This window comes from Ranitomeya imitator, chromosome 5 (assembly GCF_032444005.1).
Source record: "Ranitomeya imitator isolate aRanImi1 chromosome 5, aRanImi1.pri, whole genome shotgun sequence".
Taxonomy (NCBI): domain Eukaryota; kingdom Metazoa; phylum Chordata; class Amphibia; order Anura; family Dendrobatidae; genus Ranitomeya; species Ranitomeya imitator.
Genome location: NC_091286.1, coordinates 450,833,950 through 450,857,072, shown reverse-complemented (window position 1 = coordinate 450,857,072; position 23,123 = coordinate 450,833,950). Strand labels below are relative to the sequence as shown.

The window sequence follows — 23,123 nt, the reverse complement described above, 5'->3', positions numbered from 1 at the left end:
ATTATTTTGCTTTTGAGTAAATACCGTTGGAGATTTCTGCCTTGGTCTTGGTTTGTGACTCACTGGATCTTATTCGGACCTCTGGTCATTACATGAGTGCAGCTATACTGAGCGTTCCTGTATTGCCTAAGTGCGCCTGTGCCGCCTGTGCTGCCTGAGTGCGCCTGTGCTGCCTGAGTGCGCCTGTGCGGAGCGTGCCTGCCTGTGCTGCCTGAGTGCGGCTGTGCGGAGCGTGCCTGCCTGTGCTGCCTGAGTGCGGCTGTGCGGAGCGTGCCTGCCTGTGCTGCCTGAGTGCGGCTGTGCGGAGCGTGCCTGCCTGTGCTGCCTGAGTGCGGCTGTGCGGAGCGTGCCTGCCTGTGCTGCCTGAGTGCGGCTGTGCGGAGCGTGCCTGCCTGTGCTGCTGAGTGCGGCTGTGCGGAGCGTGCCTGCCTGTGCTGCCTGAGTGCGGCTGTGCGGAGCGTGCCTGCCTGTCCTGCCTGAGTGCGGCTGTGCGGAGCGTGCCTGCCTGTGCTGCCTGAGTGCGGCTGTGCGGAGCGTGCCTGCCTGTGCTGCCTGAGTGCGGCTGTGCGGAGCGTGCCTGCCTGTGCTGCCTGAGTGCGGCTGTGCGGAGCGTGCCTGCCTGTGCTGCCTGAGTGCGGCTGTGCGGAGCGTGCCTGCCTGTGCTGCCTGAGTGCGGCTGTGCGGAGAGTGCCTGCCTGTGCTGCCAGAGGGCGGCTGTGCGGAGCGTGCCTGTCTGTGCTGCCTGAGTGCGGCTGTGCGGAGCGTGCCTGCCTGTGCTGCCTGAGTGCGGCTGTGCGGAGCGTGCCTGCCTGTGCTGCCTGAGTGCGGCTGTGCGGAGCGTGCCTGCCTGTGCTGCTGAGTGCGGCTGTGCGGAGCGTGCCTGCCTGTGCTGCCTGAGTGCGGCTGTGTGGAGCGTGCCTGCCTGTGCTGCCTGAGTGCGGCTGTGCGGAGCGTGCCTGCCTGTGCTGCCTGAGTGCGGCTGTGCGGAGCGTGCCTGCCTGTGCTGCCTGAGTGCGGCTGTGCGGAGCGTGCCTGCCTGTGCTGCCTGAGTGTGGCTGTGTGGAGCGTGCCTGCCTGTGCTGCCTGAGTGCGGCTGTGCGGAGCGTGCCTGCCTGTGCTGCCTGAGTGCGGCTGTGCGGAGCATGCCTGCCTGTGCTGCCTGAGTGCGGCTGTGCGGAGCGTGCCTGCCTGTGCTGCCTGAGTGCGGCTGTGCGGAGCGCGCCTGCCTGTGCTGCCTGAGGGCGGCTGTGCGGAGCGCGCCTGCCTGTGCTGCTGAGTGCGGCTGTGCAGAGCGTGCCTGCCTGTGCTGCCTGAGTGCGGCTGTGCGGAGCGTGCCTGCCTATGCTGCCTGATGGCGGCTGTGCGGAGCGCGCCTGCCTGTGCTGCCTGAGTGCGGCTGTGCGGAGCGCGCCTGCCTGTGCTGTCTGATGGCGGCTGTGCGGAACGTGCCTGCCTGTGCTGCCTGAGTGCGGCTGTTATTTCACATAGGGTCTAATCACACAAAAATAAGAATGACTATGACCATGGTACTAATATAAAACACCAGTTTATTAGACAATTCTCTTAAAAACCAACATTAAAGGGAACCTGTCACCCCGTTTTTTGAGATTGAGCTATAAATACTGTTAAATAGGGCCTGCGCTGTGTGTTCCTATAGTGTATGTAGTGTACCCCGATTCCCCATGTATGCTGAGAAATAACTTACCAAAGTCGCCGTTTTCGCCTGTCAATCAGGCTGGTCAGGTCGGGAGGGCGTGGTGACATCGCTGGTTCTTCCTCAGCTTTACGTTGGTGGCGTAGTGGCGTAGTGGTGAAGACACAGCGCGCGATCTGCGCTGTCATCCCTTTCGTCGGTGGGGGCGGCCATCTTCCTGGGGCCGCGCGTGCGCAGATCGAGTGCTCTGCTGCACGGGGCTTCAGGAAAATGGCCGCGGGATGCCGCGCGTGCGCATTAGAGATCGCGGCGGCCATTTTCCCAAAGCCGAGATGCAAACTCGGCTTTGGGAAAATGGCCGCCGCGATCTCTAATGCGCACGCGCGGCATCCCGCGGCCATTTTCCTGAAGCCCCGTGCAGCAGAGCACTCGATCTGCGCACGCGCGGCCCCAGGAAGATGGCCGCCCCCACCGACGAAAGGGATGACAGCGCAGATCGCGCGCTGTGTCTTCACCACTACGCCACTACGCCACCAACGTAAAGCTGAGGAAGAACCAGCGATGTCACCACGCCCTCCCGACCTGACCAGCCTGATTGACAGGCGAAAACGGCGACTTTGGTAAGTTATTTCTCAGCATACATGGGGAATCGGGGTACACTACATACACTATAGGAACACACAGCGCAGGCCCTATTTAACAGTATTTATAGCTCAATCTCAAAAAACGGGGTGACAGGTTCCCTTTAAAAGAGGCTTCTGGACCACATTTATGAGGGACAAAACAGTACCATAGGCTAAACCCAAACAGTGGGCCAGAAAAGAGTATAGAATCAATGACAATGATATATATTCCATATAGGTATAACACCCTTAATAAGTAATGGATATAAAGAAGAAACCATCTTATTAATAAGTACTTTTCAGTATCTATGTTCTATTTAAGGTAAGCAAATGCTAGTCCTCTAGTTTCATACATAGTTAAAAGAACCGTAAACCATGAGGTATAAAGAGAAGGGTGAACTACCTGTGAATGGGCCACACGGGTGAATGCCTCAGCGTCCCTCTGCCCCAAGAGCGTGCCTGCCTGTGCTGCCTGAGTGCGGCTGTGCGGAGCGCGCCTGCCTGTGCTGCCTGAGTGCGGCTGTGCTGAGCGCGCCTGCCTGTGCTGCCTGAGGGCGGCTGTGCGGAGCGCGCCTGCCTGTGCTGCTGAGTGCGGCTGTGCAGAGCGTGCCTGCCTGTGCTGCCTGAGTGCGGCTGTGCGGAGCGTGCCTGCCTGTGCTGCCTGAGGGCGGCTGTGCGGAGCGTGCCTGCCTGTGCTGCCTGAGTGCGGCTGTGCAGAGCGTGCCTGCCTGTGCTGCCTGAGTGCGGCTGTGCGGAGCGTGCCTGCCTGTGCTGCCTGAGGGCGGCTGTGCGGAGCGTGCCTGCCTGTGCTGCCTGAGGGCGGCTGTGCGGAGCGTGCCTGCCTGTGCTGCCTGAGGGCGGCTGTGCGGAGCGTGCCTGCCTGTGCTGCTGAGTGCGGCTGTGCGGAGCGTGCCTGCCTGTGCTGCCTGAGTGCGGCTGTGCGGAGCGTGCCTGCCTGTGCTGCCTGAGGGTGGCTGTGCGGAGCGCGCCTGCCTGTGCTGCTGAGTGCGGCTGTGCGGAGTGTGCCTGCCTGTGCTGCCTGAGTGCGGCTGTGCGGAGCGTGCCTGCCTGTGCTGCCTGAGGGCGGCTGTGCGGAGCGCGCCTGCCTGTGCTGCTGAGTGCGGCTGTGCAGAGCGTGCCTGCCTGTGCTGCCTGAGTGCGGCTGTGCGGAGCATGCCTGCCTGTGCTGCCTGAGGGCGGCTGTGCGCAGCGTGCCTGCCTGTGCTGCCTGAGGGCGGCTGTACGGAGCGTGCCTGCCTGTGCTGCCTGAGTGCGGCTGTGCGGAGCGTGTCTGCCCGTGCTGCCTGAGGGCGGCTGTGCGGAGTGTGCCTGCCTGTGCTGCCTGAGTGCGGCTGTGCGGAGCGTGTCTGCCTGTGCTGCCTGAGGGCAGCTGTGCGGAGCGTGCCTGCCTGTGCTGCCTGAGGGCGGCTGTGCGGAGCGTGCCTGCCTGTGCTGCCTGAGTGCGGCTGTGCGGAGCGTGCCTGCCTGTGCTGCCTGAGGGCAGCTGTGCGGAGCGTGCCTGCCTGTGCTGCCTGAGGGCGGCTGTGCGGAGCGTGCCTGCCTGTGCTGCCTGAGTGCGGCTGTGCGGAGCGTGCCTGGCTGTGCTGCCTGAGTGCGGCTGTGCGGAGTGTGCCTGCCTGTGCTGCCTGAGTGCGGCTGTGCGGAGTGTGCCTGGCTGTGCTGCCTGAGTGCGGCTGTGCGGAGCGTGCCTGCCTGTGCTGCCTGAGGGTGGCTGTGCGGAGCGTGCCTGCCTGTGCTGCCTGAGGGCGGCTGTGCGGAGTGTGCCTGGCTGTGCTGCCTGAGTGCGGCTGTGCGGAGCGTGCCTGCCTGTGCTGCCTGAGGGTGGCTGTGCGGAGTGTGGCTATATAAGATACAGCACCTTTGAAGCCAGCACAGCGGAGGGCTGACTCTGCCCACACTCGTCACATGGTGGTGACATCATCGAAGGTTGGAGCACAGAGCCCCCATGGCCGGTATATTGGGAGGGATACAGGGGTGTGAGGAGCCCCCCATGACCGGTATGTTGCGGGTATGCAGGGGAGCACGGAGCCCCCATGGCCGGTATATTGGGGGAGGATAAGGAAGTTGTTGTGCAGGTCCCCGGCTGCGTCACTCTGTCTGTGGGGTCCAGACTGCGCCGGCGCTTGCGCAGTCTATAAAGGCTTCGGACAGAGTGACGCTCCCACTGTTATATTATAGATAACATAAAATATAACATACCACACCAAACAAGTGTATAATTTCCTATCTATACAAAGAAATACCTATAATAATAGCCGTAGATGTTCATGTCAGCACATGGTAGATATCAGAAGTAAATAAATAAAGGCACGTTGTCATGACTGCCCCAATCATCTCGTTTCTTTCTCCAAACCCCTTCTCACCACCAATGTGGTATCTCGATCCCATGACCAATGCGCACCCATTACATATCATATCCTCTCAACCAGTCACTGCATAGATAACAATCGCACAGTCCTCATAGCGGACTGTCATTGGCTCATAGGATAAAGCAAAAGGTAGAACACGCAGGCGCAATTCAAGTAATTCAGCGCTAATCTCCCCTCACCTGAACGGAGCCCCAGCGATACGTCACATCCGATGCAGAATAAACACACTCCGACATGTATCGCCAGCTAAGGTAAGCGAGCGCGCATGCCCCCCTGATGAAACCTTCTGCGTCACAAAGCCACGCCCAGGAGAGCAAAAGGACACGCCCACATCGCAGCAGAGCTAGTTATAATCTTATCGGAGGAAAAAATGTCCCAAAACTATGGTATAAAGTTTATAAGCCACAGATCATACCCTAATCACCCTGATCCTGCTCAAAAATCCATAGTGTCCCCATTATATATCATTTATCTACCAAATCCATGGTTATTTAATAAAGCAAGGGAAAATGAACATTAGTGCCTCCTAATGAACCTCTATATAAGTGACAATAGCACCGTCAGTATCACGGACTACCATTAGCTCGTAAGTAAAGTAAAGGATAAACCCACCAGCGTAGTCAAGGAAACCTCACGCTAACCACATATCATCTGACCGGAACCCTAGCAGTACGTCATACCAAGTTCAAACCCTACCCACCCCGAGGCAGATGGACAGCTCAAACATGCGAGTGCACATGCCACTCCGCTATAGACCCGCAGCGTCACGAGACCATGCAGAGGGGCATGCCCACATACCGCTGCAGAACCGACCATTATACCCAAAGAGGGGAGAGTGAACTAAATTATGATATGACACCTTTTACATCAAGGAGCATACAATAATCATCTTGATCGCAGCATCACTATCTAGTAACCACCAAATCTATGATTCCTCATAGATAATAAGGGGAAATATTCTAAGACATATACAACACAAAGCACTTAATCCACAAAGAATGAAGGAGACCACTGTCACTGTGTATATATACAAATCTACCCCTAAGACATCACCCCAATAACAGCTTAAGACAGAATAACCTTCCATATTGTGTACAAAATAACCAAAACCATAAATACAACACAAAAGGAGTAAGACAACAGGAGCAAAGGACAACTCGCATGAACATCTACGGCTATTATTATAGGTATTTCTTTGTATAGATAGGAAATTATACACTTGTTTGGTGTGGAATGTTATATTTTATGTTATAATTGTATAGCGGTCATTTTATTATATGTTTATATGTTAAACATGTGGGCGGCTCACTGTGTAGTGATTGGTGTGAACCATAGCCAATTCCTATTTAAAGCTGCCATTTTAACTGTTTTGTATGCTTGAGAAAAACCTCTGATGGTTGAAACGTCGCATTTGGCACAATAAAAGAAGCGTATTTTCACCTGGATTGGATGCTGTCCTCCATTTCTTTTGGGTAGTATATTGCCCAGCTACGTAGTATATTGCCCAGCTACGTAGTATACAGCACAGAGCCACGTAGTATATTGTCCAGCCACGTATATCACAGGTTAAAAAAATAAAAAATAAACCTACTCGCCCATTGTAGTTGTAACATACTCACCTTCGGATCTGGCGCAGGCGATGAGCTTGCGGCTGCCGCCATCTTCCGTTCCCAGGATGCATTGCGAAATTACCCAGATGACTTAGCGGTCTCGCGAGGCCGCTAAGTCTTCTGGGTAATTTCGCAATGCATCGCCGGGAACAGAAGATGGCGGTCATCGCGAGCGGCTCGGTGGACAACGGAGGGTGAGTATAGCAGGTTTTTTATTTTTTTATTATTTTTAACATTAGATTTTTTTACTATTGATGCCGCATAGGCAGCATCAATAGTAAAAAGTTGAGGACACACAGGGTTAATAGCGGCGGTAACGGAGTGCGTTACCCGCGGCATAACGCGGTCTGTTACCGCCGGCATTAACCCTGTGTTAGTGGTGGCTGGAGGGGAGTATGCGGGCACCGGGCAGTGACTGCGGTGATTAAGGAGCGGCCATTTTCTTCCGGACTGTGCCTGTCGCTGATTGGTCGTGGCTTTTTTCCGCGACCAATCAGTGACTTGGATTTCCTTGACAGACAGAGGCTGCGACCAATGAATATCCGTGACAGACAGACAGAAAGACAGACGGACAGATGGCAGTGACCCTTAAACAATTATATAGTAGATGAGCGAACGTGCTCGGCACTACTCGTTACTCGCCCGAGTATTGGGGTACTCGCCGAGCAGCGAGCATTTCCGGGATTATTCGGTGGTAACTGCAGTCTCCCCCAGCCATTTTTGGTGGACTTTAGAGACCCAATCACGGTGCAGGGATTGTCTGCCAGGCAATGAAACGCCGCAGCCATCTTTGTTGTGGTCGTGCAGTGATTGTCTTGGCCGTACAGCATCATCCCAAGTATAAGAGACCTGGCGCCGCCCTGCTCGCCGCATTTTGTTCCTGTTTCAGCGAGAGTAGGGAGAGCTGCTGCCGAGATAGGGTCAGAATCGTGGTTTTTAGAGTTAGTGTAGTTCTGTAACTCTTACATCCACAACTCCTGAGAAACCAACAGTCCTTTTTAGTGCTAATTCGTGGGTCCTGATATTGCAGCACCAGGTAGGCAGGGCACAGCATATCCACATCAGTGCAAGGCCCGCAGGCACTGTATGTGCGTACATTGGTCCCACTGCATCCTTCCCAAAGCTCCATAACTGCCTGCTGCTGCAGCTTATTTACTGTCTATATACCTATTTTTTTTTCACAAATTCCTCCCCCCCACTCCCAAAAAAATACAGTCTGTTCTGTCAGACTGAGGCCTGTTGAAAAGTGATAGTTTGTCAGGCATACGTAGCATAGTTGTGTGTGCTACCCTTGTGCCCCTTTTTTTTGGTGTTTTAAATTCACCGAAAAAGGCCTCGTATATCTGCGTGCTCCAAGTTTGGTCATTGGAGGCCGGTGTACTTATTTTTTGGCTGTGTGATACTCAAATTCTATACAGCGCTATTAAGCATAAAAAAAATTGAAAGGCCACAGATTTGCCAGTGTGGTATTTCCGTTACAGCCGTCATATACAGTACAGACCAAAAGTTTGGACACACCTTCTCATTTAAAGATTTTTCTGTATTTTCATGACTATGAAAATTGTACATTCACAATGAAGGCATCAAAACTATGAACTAACACATATGGGATTATATACTTAGCAAAAAAGTGTGAAACAACTGAAATTAAGTAGACAACTTTTGCTTTGATGACTGCTTTGCACACTCTTGGCATTCTCTTGATTAGCTTCAAGAGGTAATCACCGGGAGTAGTCTTCCAACAATCTTGAAGGAGTTCCCAGAGATGCTTAGCACTTGTTGGCCCTTTTGCCTTCACTCTGCGGTCCAGCTCACCCCAAACCATCTCGATTGGGTTCAGGTCTGGTGACTGTGGAGGCCAGGTCATCTGGCATACCACCCCATCACTCTCCTTCTTGGTCAATTAGCCCTTACGCAGCCTGGAGGAGTGTTTGGGGTCATTGTCCTGTTGAAAAATAAATGATGGTCCAACTAAGCGCAAACCGGATGGAATAGCATGCGGCTGCAAGCTGCTGTGGTAGCCATACTGGTTCAGTATGCCTTCAATTTTGAATAATTCACCAGCAAAACACCCCCACACCATCACACCTCCACCGCCATGCTTCACGGTGGGAACTAGGCATGTAGAGTCCATCCATTCACCTTTTCTGCTTTAGAACCAAAGATCTCAAATTTGGACTCATCAGACCAAAGCACAGATTTCAACTGGTCTAATGTCCATTCCTTGTATTCTTTAGCCCAAACAAGTCTCTTCTGCTTGTTGCCTGTCCTTAACAGTGGTTTCCTAGCAGCTGTTTTACCACGAAGGCCTGCTGCACAAAGTCTCCTCTTTACAGTTGTTGTAGAGATGTGTCTGCTGCTAAAACTCTGTGTGGCATTGACCTGGTCTCTAATCTGAGCTGCTGTTAACCTGCGATTTCTGAGGCTGGTGACTCGGATAAACTTATCCTCAGAAGCAGAGGTGACTCTTGGTCTTCTTTTCCTGGGGCGGTCCTCATGTGAGCCAGTTTCTTTGTAGCGCTTGATGGTTTTTGCCACTGCACTTGGGGACACTTTCAAAGTTTTCCCAATTTTTCGGACTGACTGACCTTAATTTCTTAAAGTAATGATGGCCACTCGTTTTTCTTTACTTAGAATTTCTTTTATGGCAAGAAAAAAAGCAGCTAACAGTCTATTCAGTAGGACTATCAGCTGTGTATCCACCAGACTTCTGCACAACACAACTGATGGTCCCAACCGGATTTATAAGGCAAGAAATCCCACTTATTAAACCTCACATGGCACACCTGTGAACTGAAAACCATCCCCGGTGACTACCTCTTGAAGCTTAGTGGTTAGCACTGCAGCCTTGCAGCGCTGGAGTCCTGGGTTCGAATCCCACCAAGGACAACATCTGCAAAGAGTTTATATGTTCTCTCCGTGTTTGCGTGGGTTTCCTCCGGGCACTCCAGTTTCCTCCCACATTCCGAAGACATACTGATAGGGAATTTAGATTGTGAGCCCCATTGGGGACAGCGATGATAATGTCTGTAAAGCGCTGCGGAATATGTTAGCGCTATATAAAAAATAAAGATTATTATTATCAAGAGAATGCAAAGAGTGTGCAAAGCAGTCATCAAAGCAAAAGGTGGCTACTTTGAAGAACCTAGAATATAAGAAATAATTTCAGTTGTTTCACACTTTATTGTTAAGTATATAATTCCACATGTGTTAATTCATAGTTTTGATGCCTTCAGTGTGAATGTACAATTTTCATAGTCATGAAAATACAGAAAAATCTTTAAGTGAGAAGGTGTGTCCAAATTTTTGGTCTGTACTGTATCTCTGTGGTCCAACTTTGGGCATTAGAGGGTTGGTGTACTTATTTTTTGGCTGTGTGATACTCAAATTCTATAGCGCTATTCAGCATAAAAAAAATTGAACAGCCACAGATTTGCCAGTGTGGTGTTTCCGTTACAGCTGTCATATATCTCTGTGCTTTAAGTTTGGGCATTGGAGGCCGGTGTACTTATTGTTTGGCTGTGTGATACTCACATTCTATACAGCGCTATTTCGCATAAATTAACTTTAAAAAAAAAAACAAGAATTGAATACAGTCTGTTAGGTCAGGCTAAGGCCTGCCTGGTGTTTGGGTTTGAAAAATCGTAGATTTGCAGGCATACTGATCACATATCATTTCGCTACTAAAATAGTGCAGTAGTCCATTTAAAATGGTTAAGGCAAGGGGCAAAGGATGGGGAAGTGGACGTGATGCTGATGGTGCATCCAGAGGACGAGGCCGTGGGCAAGGTGAAAGTGGGCAACAACAAAGACCCACATCTTCTCGCTCGACCTTCCTTTCCCAGTTTCTAGGGGACCGCAGCACACCACTATTGAAGCCAGAGCAGTGTGAAACGGTTGTTGGTTGGATAGCGGATAATGCTTCCAGTCACTTAGCCACAACCACCACCTTGTCTTCCACATGGTCAAGTATGAGTAGTCGTGAGTGTGGCCAGGATATTACTCACCCTGATCCTCCTTCCTCCCACCATGCCGAGTGCCCTGAGACAACTGATCCCACAATTGGACACTCTGAAGAGCTGTTCAGTTTTCCATTTCAAGATTCAGAAATCTCTGCCAGTCAATTTGAAGTAGAGAAAGATGAGATCGCATGTAGAGCTGCTCAAAGCTTTGACCAGACCCGGTCACATGAAGGCGATGTTGGGAAAGTGTTACAAGAGGTGGAGGATGATGAGACACAATTGCCAGAAAATCAGGAGGAGGAGCAGGGTGCAAATGTGGAAGACGAGGTGGTGGATGACATAGTGACTGACCCAACCTGGCAGGAGGACATGCATAGCGAGGACAGCAGCACAAATGGGGAAGGAGGCATATCCCCCCAACAGGTAGGAAGAAGCAGTGTGGTGGCCACAGACAGAAGGCGTGCATCCGTTCTCTGTAACACCAACATGAGTGAAGTTGCCATTCCACCTGTGAGATCTTCCCGAGTCTGGCTATTTTTGAAAGACTCTGCCGATAACCCCAAACAGGCCATTTGCAGCACCTGCCATGCCCGCATCAGCAGAGGTAGCAAAACTACCAGCCTGACCACCACCAGCATGATCAGGCACATGCAAGCAAAGCATCCAACTTTTTGGGCCGAACCCCAGGCTCTAGGACAACTGCCTGCTGGTCACACCACTGCTTCTTCCACTGTTTTGCATAGAAGCCAATCCACAGTACACCGTGCAACATCCCAGCAGCAGGACTGCTACCTCAGCCTTTGTGCAAGGAAGAACAGGAGGAGCACTGTCAGAGCCCTGCAAATTGACCAGCAGGCCACAAATGCGCATGTGTCTGCACAAACGGTTAGAAACCAACTCCATGAGGATGGTCTGAGTGCCCGACGTCCACAGATGGGGGTTGTGCTCACAGCCCAATACCGTGCAGGATGCTTGGCGTTTGCCACAGAACACCAGGATTGGCAAATTCGCCAATGGTGTCCTGTGCTCTTCACAGATGAAAGCACGCTGAGCACATGTGACAGACGTGACAGAGTCTGGAGATGCCATGGGGAGCAATTTGCTGCCTGAACATCATTTCCTTGTCTTGAGGCATTTCCACTAAAGTTGGATCAGCCTGTAATTTGATTTTCCACTTTGATTTTGATCATCATTCCAAATCCAGACCTCCATGGGATATTCATTTTGACTTCCATTGATGATTTTTATGTTTATTATTGTTCTCAACAGATTCCACTATGTAATGAATAAAGATTTGCCACTGAAATATTTCATTCAGTGATATCTAGGATATGGTATTTTAGTGTTCCCTTTATTTTTTTGAGCAATGTATATATACCTGACCGCTCACGTGACCGCAACGTCATCGAAGGTCCTTCACTCTTTGCATTTTCAGGAACGGAGGCAGACGCTTGCAGCGGTGACAGCCAGGGTTCGTCGGAGGGGTGAGTATATCCATATTTTTTATTTTTATTCTTTATTTTTTACATGAATATGGATCCCAGGGCCTGAAGGAGAGTTTCCTAGTTTCCTCTCCTCCAGACCCTGGGAACTATACGCACCGCACACGCCAAAGATGACTGGGAACTTATAGGAACTTCCGATTCCGATATCACAAAAATATCGGAACTCGGTATCGGAATTCTGATACAGCAAATATTGGCCGATACCCGATACTTGCAGTATCGGAATGCTCAACACTAATCAGGATGAGAACAGGATGAGGGACACATACCAGAATTTAGAGCGTATATATATATATATATATATATTATTCAGGATGGGGGGCCTGGTCCGAACCTTGTACCGGGGTCTATCAGACTATAGTTACTTAAGGCCCACATAATTATTACACCAATGTCAGTTGAACCCGCTAAGATTGATGGGTTGATGGGTTTTGCCGTTTATCTAATCTGTATGGGACCCCTGGTCAATTAATTGTAGGGGAGTTAAGGTTCTGGCATGTCCGATTTCAGACTGCTGTTCCTTTTGTTCTCATGGAGATAAGCTTCCTCCAGACATGCCTGGTAGTGGCTCTCTCATAGAGAACACAGGAGGGCTCTGCCATATGAGCATTCCTTTGTATGGCAGAGCAGGACGACATCAAATTATTCTCCGGAGATAAGCCGTCGGCCTACATGTCATTCGGCGTCCTTCTAATAGCAAACACAGAAGTACTCATCCGAGCGAGCGCTCCTGTGAATGGGAGTGTCACATGAGATGACTGCTGGCTGAACAATCGGCTGAAGAATCATTCGGCCGACAGCCATCTAATGTGTATCACAGGTTTAGGCATTGACTAGATGACCAGGATCATCAATGCAATGTGGAATAAGGAAATACAAGGAACTCGGGACTCTTGTTCTAACTATCCCTATCCAGTATATATTTTGGCCATCTAGTGTGAGTTTAGGGCATGTTTAGTCTTAAAAGAATGTACCTGGTTTAGAAGAGGATTAGTACAAGCTGGTGAAACAGCATTCTGGTTTGGTTTTACTGTTGCAGAGGCCCCCAAGTTTCAGTGCTTGCACACATTTCTAACATAAAAAAATCTAAACCTTTACACAACACCATTGGAAAGGAATTGCATAAATTATGGTTTAAATAAAAGTAAAATCTTACTGTATAGCTTGGTAAACATTCCTGCCATGATTTGCCAGTCTTCACTTCACACGAGCTTTCTTGTGCTTCATACTCAACAAAATAATGAATATGACCATCTTCTTCAGTCTGAAAGGGAAACCAATTATAAGAATTCATATAAAAAACTATTCAAATGTATGTTAACACAGATATGTTAATATGTGCATGCTATCATCTTATTTGTCATTCTCGTTAATATGAAGGTCTCCTAAGATTTAAAGAGTAATTTCCAAAGTATTAAGTAATTCTCTATCAGTGGGTCCGACATCTGAGATCGGGGCACTGAAAAGCAGGAATGGGTCTCAGCAGTGCCCTGTCTTGCATGTACTGGTGGTGTGCACACTCGATGTCCGCTCCATTCCATTGTCTATGGGTCTCTCTGATGAGACTCTGGTATCAAGGGCAATATAGTCTGTATTAGGAAACCAAATTTCAGAGGAAGAAGGAATTAAGAATGAATTAATACAACTACAGCACATCAATGAAATAAATACACACAAGGCATTGAGCAGGGCTATCCCTAATAGCATATGCTGCACTAAAAAGGCACGTTTTTTTCTATTTTTTTGCTGGAGCACTGCCTTAACCAATTTTTGTCCAAGTGAGTATAGAGTGATGATATAACCATTCAACCCTGTTAGGGCTCATTCAGATGACTGTTTTTCATGCATGCCTTCTATCTGTGTTTTTCAGAGATATAACTTGTGCCTACAGTTAATGTGTCTAGTGTTTTATGTGCGGACAGAGTGGTTCATGCAAAATTGCAGAGACCTGTAAGTTCATGAGTCTGTGAAATAAATGGACAGCACTTTGCTGCTATCTGAGTGCAAGATAGGAAAAAACAAAGAAACGTTTTTTCTTTCTCATCCGAGAAAAACTAGTGAGACCTGGACCAAATGTGGAAGAAACTCAGATAACACCGATAAATCGTTCTTGAGACTAGAACCGTTCTTCACCTACATGGAAAAAAACTGGTGTCTGAATGAGCCCTTACACGGGCCAATGTAAACTATGTTCACATGAACCATCCCTATGCTGTTTCCACAGTGGGAAGATGTGCTGCAAACAGCTATTTTAGGGTCGTAAAAATGAAGCGATGAAAAGATGTTTTGTTGACTCCAAAATCAAGAAATTATAGGAGCAAGCTATGCCACTAATATAGTGTCTATGATGCACTGCATTTTGGAAATATGCTTATATCGCAGAATATTAAAGGGAAGCTGTCAGTTGGTTTCAGGTATACAACCCCTGGCAAAAATTATGGAATCACCGGCCTTGGAGGATGTTCATTAAGTTGTTTAATTTTAGAACCAAAAACATGGGCTACTTGCACAGTGAACAAGTCTGTACAAACCTGTTCACACCATCAAAGAACTTGAAGACACAAAAGCGCACAGAGAGGTAAAAAAATACTCTGTTGTAAAAAAGTCACAGTAAATAAGCAAGTGCTAGTCAAAAAATGAAAAAATACAGGGTATTTAGTTAATACTTTTTTTGCAAAAAAAAGTATGTTAAGCTGCTCCACCAATCGCCAAGGTATACCCATAATAGAGCAGTCCTATTTAATGTATATAATCCCTATCTGATGTATTTAAAAACCTGATCATCTGTATAGTACCTGTATAAGCAGGGTTCAGAGAGAAAATATCCATGTGGAACTTGCAGGATGGAACAGCTACAATGCAAATGACCCACAGAGGAGTGGTGGACTCCCCAGTCTTGTAGAAACAAGAGAACAATTATAGAACCAAAAACACATGGGCTACTTGCACAGTGAACAAGTCTGTAGAAACCTGTTCACACCACTAAAGAACTTGAAGACACAAAAGCGCACAGAGAGGTAAAAAAAATACTCTGTCGTAAAAAAGTCACAGTAAATAAGCAAGTGCTAGTCAAAAAATGAAAAAATACAGGGTATTTAGTTAATACGTTTTTTTGCAAAAAAAAGTATGTTAAGCTGCTCCACCAATCGCCAATGTATACCCATAATAGAGCAGTCCTGTCTAATGTATATAATATAATTTTTCATGCATGCCTTCTATTTGTGTTTTTCACAGATATAACTTGTGCCTACAGTTAATGTGTCTAGTGTTTTATGTGCGGACATAGTGGTTTGTGCAAAATTGCAGAGACCTGTAAGTTCATGAGTCTGTGAAATAAATGGACAGCACTTTGCTGCTATCTGAGTGCAAGATAGGAAAAGACAAAGACACGTTTTTGTCTTTCTCATCTGAGAAAAACTAAGGAGACCTGGACCAAATGTGGAAGAAACTCAGATAACACTGATAAATTGCCCTTGAGACTAGAACCGTTCTTCACCTACATGAGGAAAAACTGGTGTCTGAATGAGCCCTTACACGGGCCAATGTAAACTATGTTCACATGAACCATCCCTATGCTGTTTCCACAGTGGGAGGATGTGCTGCAAACAGCTATATTAGGGTCGTAAAAATGAAGCGATGAAAAGATGTTTTGTTGACTCCAAAATCAAGAAATTATAGGAGCAAGCTATGCCACTAATATAGTGTCTATGATGCACTGCATTTTGGAAATATGCTTATATAGCAGAATATTAAAGGGAAGCTGTCAGTTGGTTTTAGGTATACAACCCCTGGCAAAAATTATGGAATCACCGGCCTTGGAGGATGTTCATTCAGTTGTTTAATTTTGTAGAAAAAAAAGCAGATCACAGACATGGCACAAAACTAAAGTCATTTCAGAATTGAGTGACTCCATAATTTTTCCCCTATGCTTGGTTAAAAAAAGTAACAATTACTGACTACCACATTTTTTGTTCTTGATTTCTTTTAGTGTTTCTTAAAGCCAGAAAGTTGCCATTTGAAATTACTTTAGTTTGTGCCATGTCTGTGATCTGCTTTTATTTCTACAAAATTAAACAACTGAATGAACATCCTCCAAGGCCGTTGATTCCATAATTTTTGCCAGGGGTTGTATAATCGGTGGAACCAACATGTAGGGGCAGAGACCTTGATTACACTGATGTTTCAATTAATGGGCTGTGTTTTGCTGTTTCAAAACAATGAGTGTTTTATCAGCAGGAGATTATCACTACAGGACAAGCTGCCTGGTGCCTTGTAATCCAACCACACCCCCAACACTGATTAACAGCTTTTTGTAGCTACAGCTTCTACACAGAAAGCTGCTAGTCAGGAGTGTGGGTGATACAGGGCTCAACATCTATCACAAGATTCCTTTCAAGGGAGAGTATATCTATATTTCATCATACAAAGTAGCATGCTACTAGTCTAGGCAATCCACAGATCTGTGATAAACTACAGTAGCGGTGAGAACTAATCATATTATCTCTTCTGCTGCTAATTGAAATTATACCTAAAGGAATCTGCAACAGAGTAAGGCTGGTTTCACATTTGCGTTTTTTTGGGTGCGTTTTTGCGGTAAAAAACGCAAAAAAACGCATGGTGAAAAAATGCATGTAAACGTGTGCAAACGCTGCGTTTTTTTGACGCATGCGTTTTTGCATGTGGTGAAAAAAACGCGGCGTTTTGACGCGTTTACATGTGTTTTTTCATGCGTTTGCGTTTTTTAAACGCATGCTGAGAAATGTGTGACAGCTGCCAATCATCAAAATAAAGTAAAAAACCCACTATAAACAGAAATAGTTAGGGTTAGGGTTAGGGGTAGGGTTAGGGGTAGGGATCATAACCCTAACCCTAAAGGGATCCTAACCCTAACCCTACCGCTAACCCTAACCCTAAGGGATCCTAACCCTACCCCTAACCCTAACCCTACCTCTAACCCTAAGGGATCCTAACCCTACCCCTAACCCTACCCCTAACCCTAAAGGGATTAGGGTTAGGGGTAGGGTTAGGGTTAGGGTTAGGATCCCTTAGGGTTAGGGGTAGGGGTAGGGGTAGGGTTAGGGGTAGGGTTATGGTTAGGATCCCTTAGGGTTAGGGTTAGGGGTAGGGTTAGGGGTAGGGTTAGGGTTATGGTTAGGATCCCTTAGGGTTAGGGTTAGGGGTAGGGTTATGGTTATGGGTAGGGTTAGGGTTAGGATCCCTTAGGGTTTAGGGTTAGGGGTAAGGTTAGGGGTAGGGTTAGGGTTAGGGGTAAGGTTAGGGTTAGGGGTAGGGTTAGGGTTAAGGTTAGGATCCCTTTATCACCTTTATGTTGGGGGGTGGCATATCAGTGTGTTTTCTGGGTTTTTAATAGAAAAACGCATGCGTTTTTAACGCAAAAAAACGCATGCACAAAAAAACGCATGCGTCCCCATTGACTCCAATGTATTTCTTGACCCCAAAAAAATGCATGAAAACGCATGCGTTTTTTTTGGTCCAAAAAACGCCTCTCAAAAATACTACAAGTTGCATTTCTGAAAATGAACGCATGCAGTAAAAAAACGCATGCGTTTCAAAACGCGACCAAACGCGTACACACAAAAACGCATGCGTTTTCAATGTTAAATATAGGGGAAAAAACGCATGCATTTTTTTGAAAAAAAACGCTGCAGACAAAAACGCAAGTGTGAAACCACCCTAACTGCCATTAATTGCTATGTAATGCTTTTTTTTTAACAAATTACAAGATATATAGGGTTACATTTTTGCATTGCATTTGCATTTTTCAAGACCCATAAAATTTTTATTTTGAAGTCAATGGAGATGTGACCTCTTGTTTTTTCACGAGAAGCCTTTTGGGGGCAGATACAACACTTTGACTGCTTCTTTCTTTATGCATTTTTTGCAGAGTAGCAATGATGGAAAAAAAACCCTCAATTCTACCATTTAATTTTTTTCTCTTTACGGTTTTTACCAATAGAGTAAATTAATTTTTAGATTTTGATAAAATTGGACTATTATGCATGTGGCGACATCAGATACTTATCATATCATATACTTATTTTTCATAGGTTGAAAGGGATAATTCATTTTATTTTTCACTTTTTGTTAGTCTTATTAGGGGACTTGAACCCGCTGCAATCTAAACACTTACACTATATACTGTAATAAAACTGCAATGAAGTACTCAGTAAAAGTCATGGGCTCCTATCAAGCCCAGCCACACACTGGGCTTCATAGGAGCAGTGTCCTGGAAGGCACCATTGTCTGCTGAAGCAGCCTGTTAGGCCGGGGTCACACTAGAGAGGAATACGGACGAGGGAGAGGCGCAAAAACAACGTATTGCACACGGACCAATGTTTCTCTATGGGGCGGTGTAAGGTTTTTGAACAATTTGCTCTATCTGCTGTTTTCAATAGAACCTAGTTTTCCCTGTCGGCCATTTTGCTTTCTGTCCAGCTGTATCTACTTTGCCTTTAACAAGCATGGAGTTCTCAGTTTCTATGTTTCTGCCCTGTTCTCTGCCACTTGCCCTTTTAAGCAGCATCAGCTGTTTAATCAGTGCTTCAGAATCAAGTCTGCAGTTTGCCTGTCACCTTGCTCTTGGAAGTCTTGGATTTATTATTCTAACCACCTTCTACTTCGGATCCTTGGACATATGTGGACTCAGGAATCCCTCAGCTTACCATCACCATTGGCAAGGGAAGTAGAGAGAGACTTTAACCCAGGGGGGTCAAACTGCATTCCTCGAGGGCTGCAAACAGGTCATGTTTTCAGGATTTCCTTGCATTGCACAGGTGACAATTTAATCACCTGCAGAGAATGATTCCAGCACCTTGTGCAATGCTAAGGAAATCTTGAAAACACGCATGGTTTGAGGCCCTCGAGGAATGCAGTTTGACACCCCTGCTTTAACCTATTTCTGTGACTAGTTGCATCACCGCATCTCGAGGTAATTACAGGTCATTCCCCTGCATTCCATTCATTCCCCGGGTTATTACAGCCACGAGCACAGCTGCATTAGCAGAGCTCCTGGGTGTAAAATGATTTAACCCCTTCAGATGGATTTCCAGCATGGGACAAGACTGAACGACGGAAGCTATGGAATATTGTTGTTTTGTTTAACTTTGTTTCAGGTGACAAGGGTCTTCAGGTGGATTAAGAGTATAACAAAATATTACAACAACCTGTGTCTTTTTTTCATTAAAATTCTTTTTAATAATGTGTGTGTGTTTTATTAACCATTTTGTACTATTGGATTAATAATGGATAGGTGTCATAATTGACGCTTCTCCATTATTAATCTGGCTTAATGTCACCTTACAATAGCAAGGTGACATTAACCCTTCATTTCCCCATATCCCACTGCTACATGGGAGTGGGAAGAGAGAGGCTAAGTGCCAGAATAGGCGCATCTTCCAGATGTGCCTTTTCTGGGGTGGCTGGGGGCAGATGTTTTTAGCCAGGGGGGGCAAATAACCATGGACCCTCTCCAGGCTATTAATATCTGCCCTCAGTCACTGGCTTTCCCACTCTGGTGAAGAAAATTGCGCGGGAGCCCACACCAATTATTTCCGCGATTTAACCCTTTAATTTAATAGCTAGAGCCACCAAATTTTACACCAAGACACTTCTTACATTAATAAAGAGGCATATGTAATAAAAGAAGGGATATGAGATGGTTTACTGCATGTAAACCATGTCTCAAATCCTGTCGGGTTTGTGAAGGAGATAGCAAAAGCTGGCAATTGAATTACCGGCTTTTATGCTATCTAGCGCTGTATTAAATATTAATATATATATATATATATATATATATATATATATTGATAGTATATATGTTTTAACGAATATTTGAGCCCATGGATCCATTGTATGTCCGTATGTCGGTTTTGCAAGCCGGCGAGAAAATCGCACAGTACGGATGCCATACGGATTACATACGGAGGATGACATACGCAAAATTCGCTGCCACACCCTGCCTACGGATGACATACGGATCACTATCTTGGGAACATTTCTGCGCATTACGGCCATAAAAAATGGACCGTATTTTCATATGCTGAGTGTGACGCCGGCCTAAGGCCGCCGTCACACTAGCAGTATTTGGTCAGTATTTTACATCAGTATTTGTAAAAACCAGGAGTGGAACAATTAGAGGAAAAGTATAATAGAAACATATGCACCACTTCAGCATTTATCACCCACTCCTGGTTTTGGCTGAGAAATACTACCGTGTCAATGACCTGTAGTTACCTTCATTCGCGGTGATGCGCCCTCTGCTGGATGTCCTCATATGAACTCGAGCCTGGGAGCTTTCCAGGAAGGTTCCCACGCTCGAGGGACATCCAGCAGAGGGCGCATCACCGCGAATGAAGGTAACTACAGGTCATTGACCTACATTACCTTTATTCCCCGGGGTTTTGCAGGCAGGAACACAGCTGCATTATAGCAGAGCTCCTGCCTGTAAAATATTTTAACCCCTTCAGATGGATTTACATCGTGGGACGTTACAGATCAACGGAAGGTATGTATATTGTTGGTTTATTATTTTTCCTTTGTTACAGAGCGAGGGTCTTCAGGTGGATTGAGAGAACAATAAAATATTAAAACAACGTGTGTTTATTTCATTAAAATAATTTTTAATAATGTGTGTGTGTTTTTTTTAACCATTTCATGCTATTGGATTAATAATGGATAGGTGTCATAATTGACGCCTCTCCATTATTAATCTGGCTTAATGTCACCTTACAATAGCAAGGTGGCATTAACCCTTCATTACCCCATATCCCACCGCTACACGAGAATGGGAAGAGAGTGGCCAAGTGCCAGAATAGGCGCATCTTCAAGATTTGCCTTTTCTGTAGTGGCTGGGGGCAGATGTTTTTAGCCAGGGGGGGGGGGGGCAATAACCATGGACCCTCTCCAGGCTATTAATATCTGCCCTCAGTCACTGGCTTTACTACTCTGGCGGAGAAAATTGCGCGGGAGCCCACGCCAATTTTTTCCGCCATTTAACCATTTAATTTAATAGCTAGAGAGCCCAAATTTTGCACATACACACTACTAACATTAGTAGTGTGGAATATGCAAAAAAAATGGGGATATGAGATGGTTTACTGTATGTAAACCATGTCTCATATCATGTCGGGTTTAGGAAGAAGATAGCAAAAGCCGGCAATTGAATTACCGACTTTCTGCTATATCGCGCTGAAGTAAATATATATATATATATATATATATGTCTCAAAGACATATATATATATATATATATATATATATATATATATAGACAGTATATATGTTTTTATGATTTTTTGAGAACATGGATCCATTGTATGTCCGTATGTCGGTTTTGCAAGCCTGCGAGAAAATCTCGCAGTACGGATGCCATACGGATTACATACAGAGGATGCCATGTGCAAAATACGCTGACACACCCTGACTACGGAGGAGATACGGACCACTATTTTGGGGACTTTTCAGCGTATTACGGCCTTAATATACGGACCGTATTGTCTTACGCTGAGTGTAACGCCGGCCTTATAGTCTCCTTAGGACACTTGAAGCTGCAATCATCTGATTACCTGTCTGTGCTACACAGAGCAGTGTTTCACCAGTGCTATGTATATCAGAAATCATGATCTCCTATGAATGCAAGCCATCAGCTGTCATTCACAGGAGTATCATAATGACAGGCATGTGTGTCTCCTGCAGTCCTCCCGCTGTCATGACAGCCCATCGGCACCCAGCAATCACGTGACAGGGACACTGATGGACAGGATTTGTGATGCACATCCGGTTAGTGCCTGTTAAATCCTGCTGTCAGTGATTGACAGTGGGATTTAACTGGTTAACAGCCGTGGGTGGAGCAGAGCCTTACCGTGTCTGTTAACTCTCCCTGACATGCGCCGTACACATACATACATACATACATACAGCAGTATATGTATGGTGGCACAATCGCGCGGCCTCACGCTGAGTGCCGCAGCGATCGTGTGCGAGTGTCAGCTCTGTGTGAGAGCTGACACCTGCATGCAACACCCACGATAGGTGCTAGCACTGATCGTGGGCATTTAACCCCTCTGATGCCGCTGTCAGTAGACCCAGGGAATCAGGCGATTGTGTTGTCCTGATGGTCTCCATGGAGACCCCCAGCCCCAATATGGGGCTGGGGATGAATGCCTGCTGGAAGCAGGATCTGGCATGCCTCCTTCCCTGCCTATCAGATCCTGATGTAATACTCTGCAGTGCAGACTATCAGATCAACGATCTGATGTAGTATAGTGATGTTCCATCCTGGGACAATGTAAAAAAAAATATTAAAAAGTGTAATAATAATTTTTAAAAAATCCCTAAATAAAGAAAAAAAAGAAATATTTTTCCAATAAATACATTTATTTATGTAAATAAAAAAACAAAAAAAGTACACATATTTGGTATCACCGTAACGACTCGCTCTATAAAACTGTCCCACTAGTTAACTTCTTCAGAGAACACCGTAAAAAAAAGGCAAAAAAGAAATGCTTTATCAACTTTTCGCTGAAAAAAGTGCAATAAAATGCAATTAAAAAGACAGATGTAAATAAAAATGATACTGCTGAAAATAAAAGTTATAGCTCTCAGAATAAAGCGATGGAAAAATAATTATTTTTTTCTATAAAAATAGTTTTTATAGTGTAAAAGCGCCAAAAGATAAAAAAGATATTACTGAGGTGTCGCTGTAATCGTACTGAGCCAAAGAATAAAGCTATCTTACCAATTTTACCACACACAGGACGGTATAAAAAACAAAAAGCAAAAAGCAATTCCTGAATTGCTGTCTTTTGTTCATTCTGTCTGCCAAAGTTCTGAATAGAAAGTTTTGTGTGCTTCTGAAAAGGACACTGCTGAACAGAGGCCAGACGGAGTCCAGAGTAAATCATGCATCATTATAGTGAATGGATCCCGCAGGGGTTTCCTCTGAATCACGTCACTCAGAGATTTAGATGGAAACCCCAAAGTAAGTGCTCAGCATGGAGCGCCAGATAACTGTGATCCCAAATGTTATGTAAAATGTTCCCAATAAAAGCTTCAACTCAATCCACAAAAAAAGCAAGTCCCCACTCAGATCTGTCATTAACAGAAATATAGGGGGCTTCCACGTTACTGGTAGCACAAAGGCTCTGGAAAAGCTTAATGGATCCTCGCTCCCCAAAAGAAATTCAGCAAATTCTCCGCTCCCAAATCCAAATGCCCCTCCCTTCTGAGTTCCAATATGCTTAAGGCCTGTCCCACACGTCCAGATAATTCCGGTACCAGAAAAATCTGTACCGGAATTATCTGTGTCCGTGTGCTCACGTGGCACATCAGTGTGGCACACGTGCGGCATCCGTGTGCCGC

At 46.4% G+C, this 23,123-nt stretch overlaps 1 protein-coding gene across 2 annotated transcripts in view; it reads right to left on the bottom strand.

Moving 5' to 3' along the window:
• Positions 1-23,123, bottom strand: part of KNG1 (kininogen 1) — a 196,996-nt gene that overhangs the window by 157,637 nt on the left and 16,236 nt on the right. For both annotated transcript variants that reach the window (XM_069727230.1, XM_069727233.1), the window contains exon 2: positions 12,901-13,008. In XM_069727230.1, the coding sequence (XP_069583331.1) occupies positions 12,901-13,008 (108 nt within the window). The remainder of the gene's footprint in view (positions 1-12,900; positions 13,009-23,123) is intronic.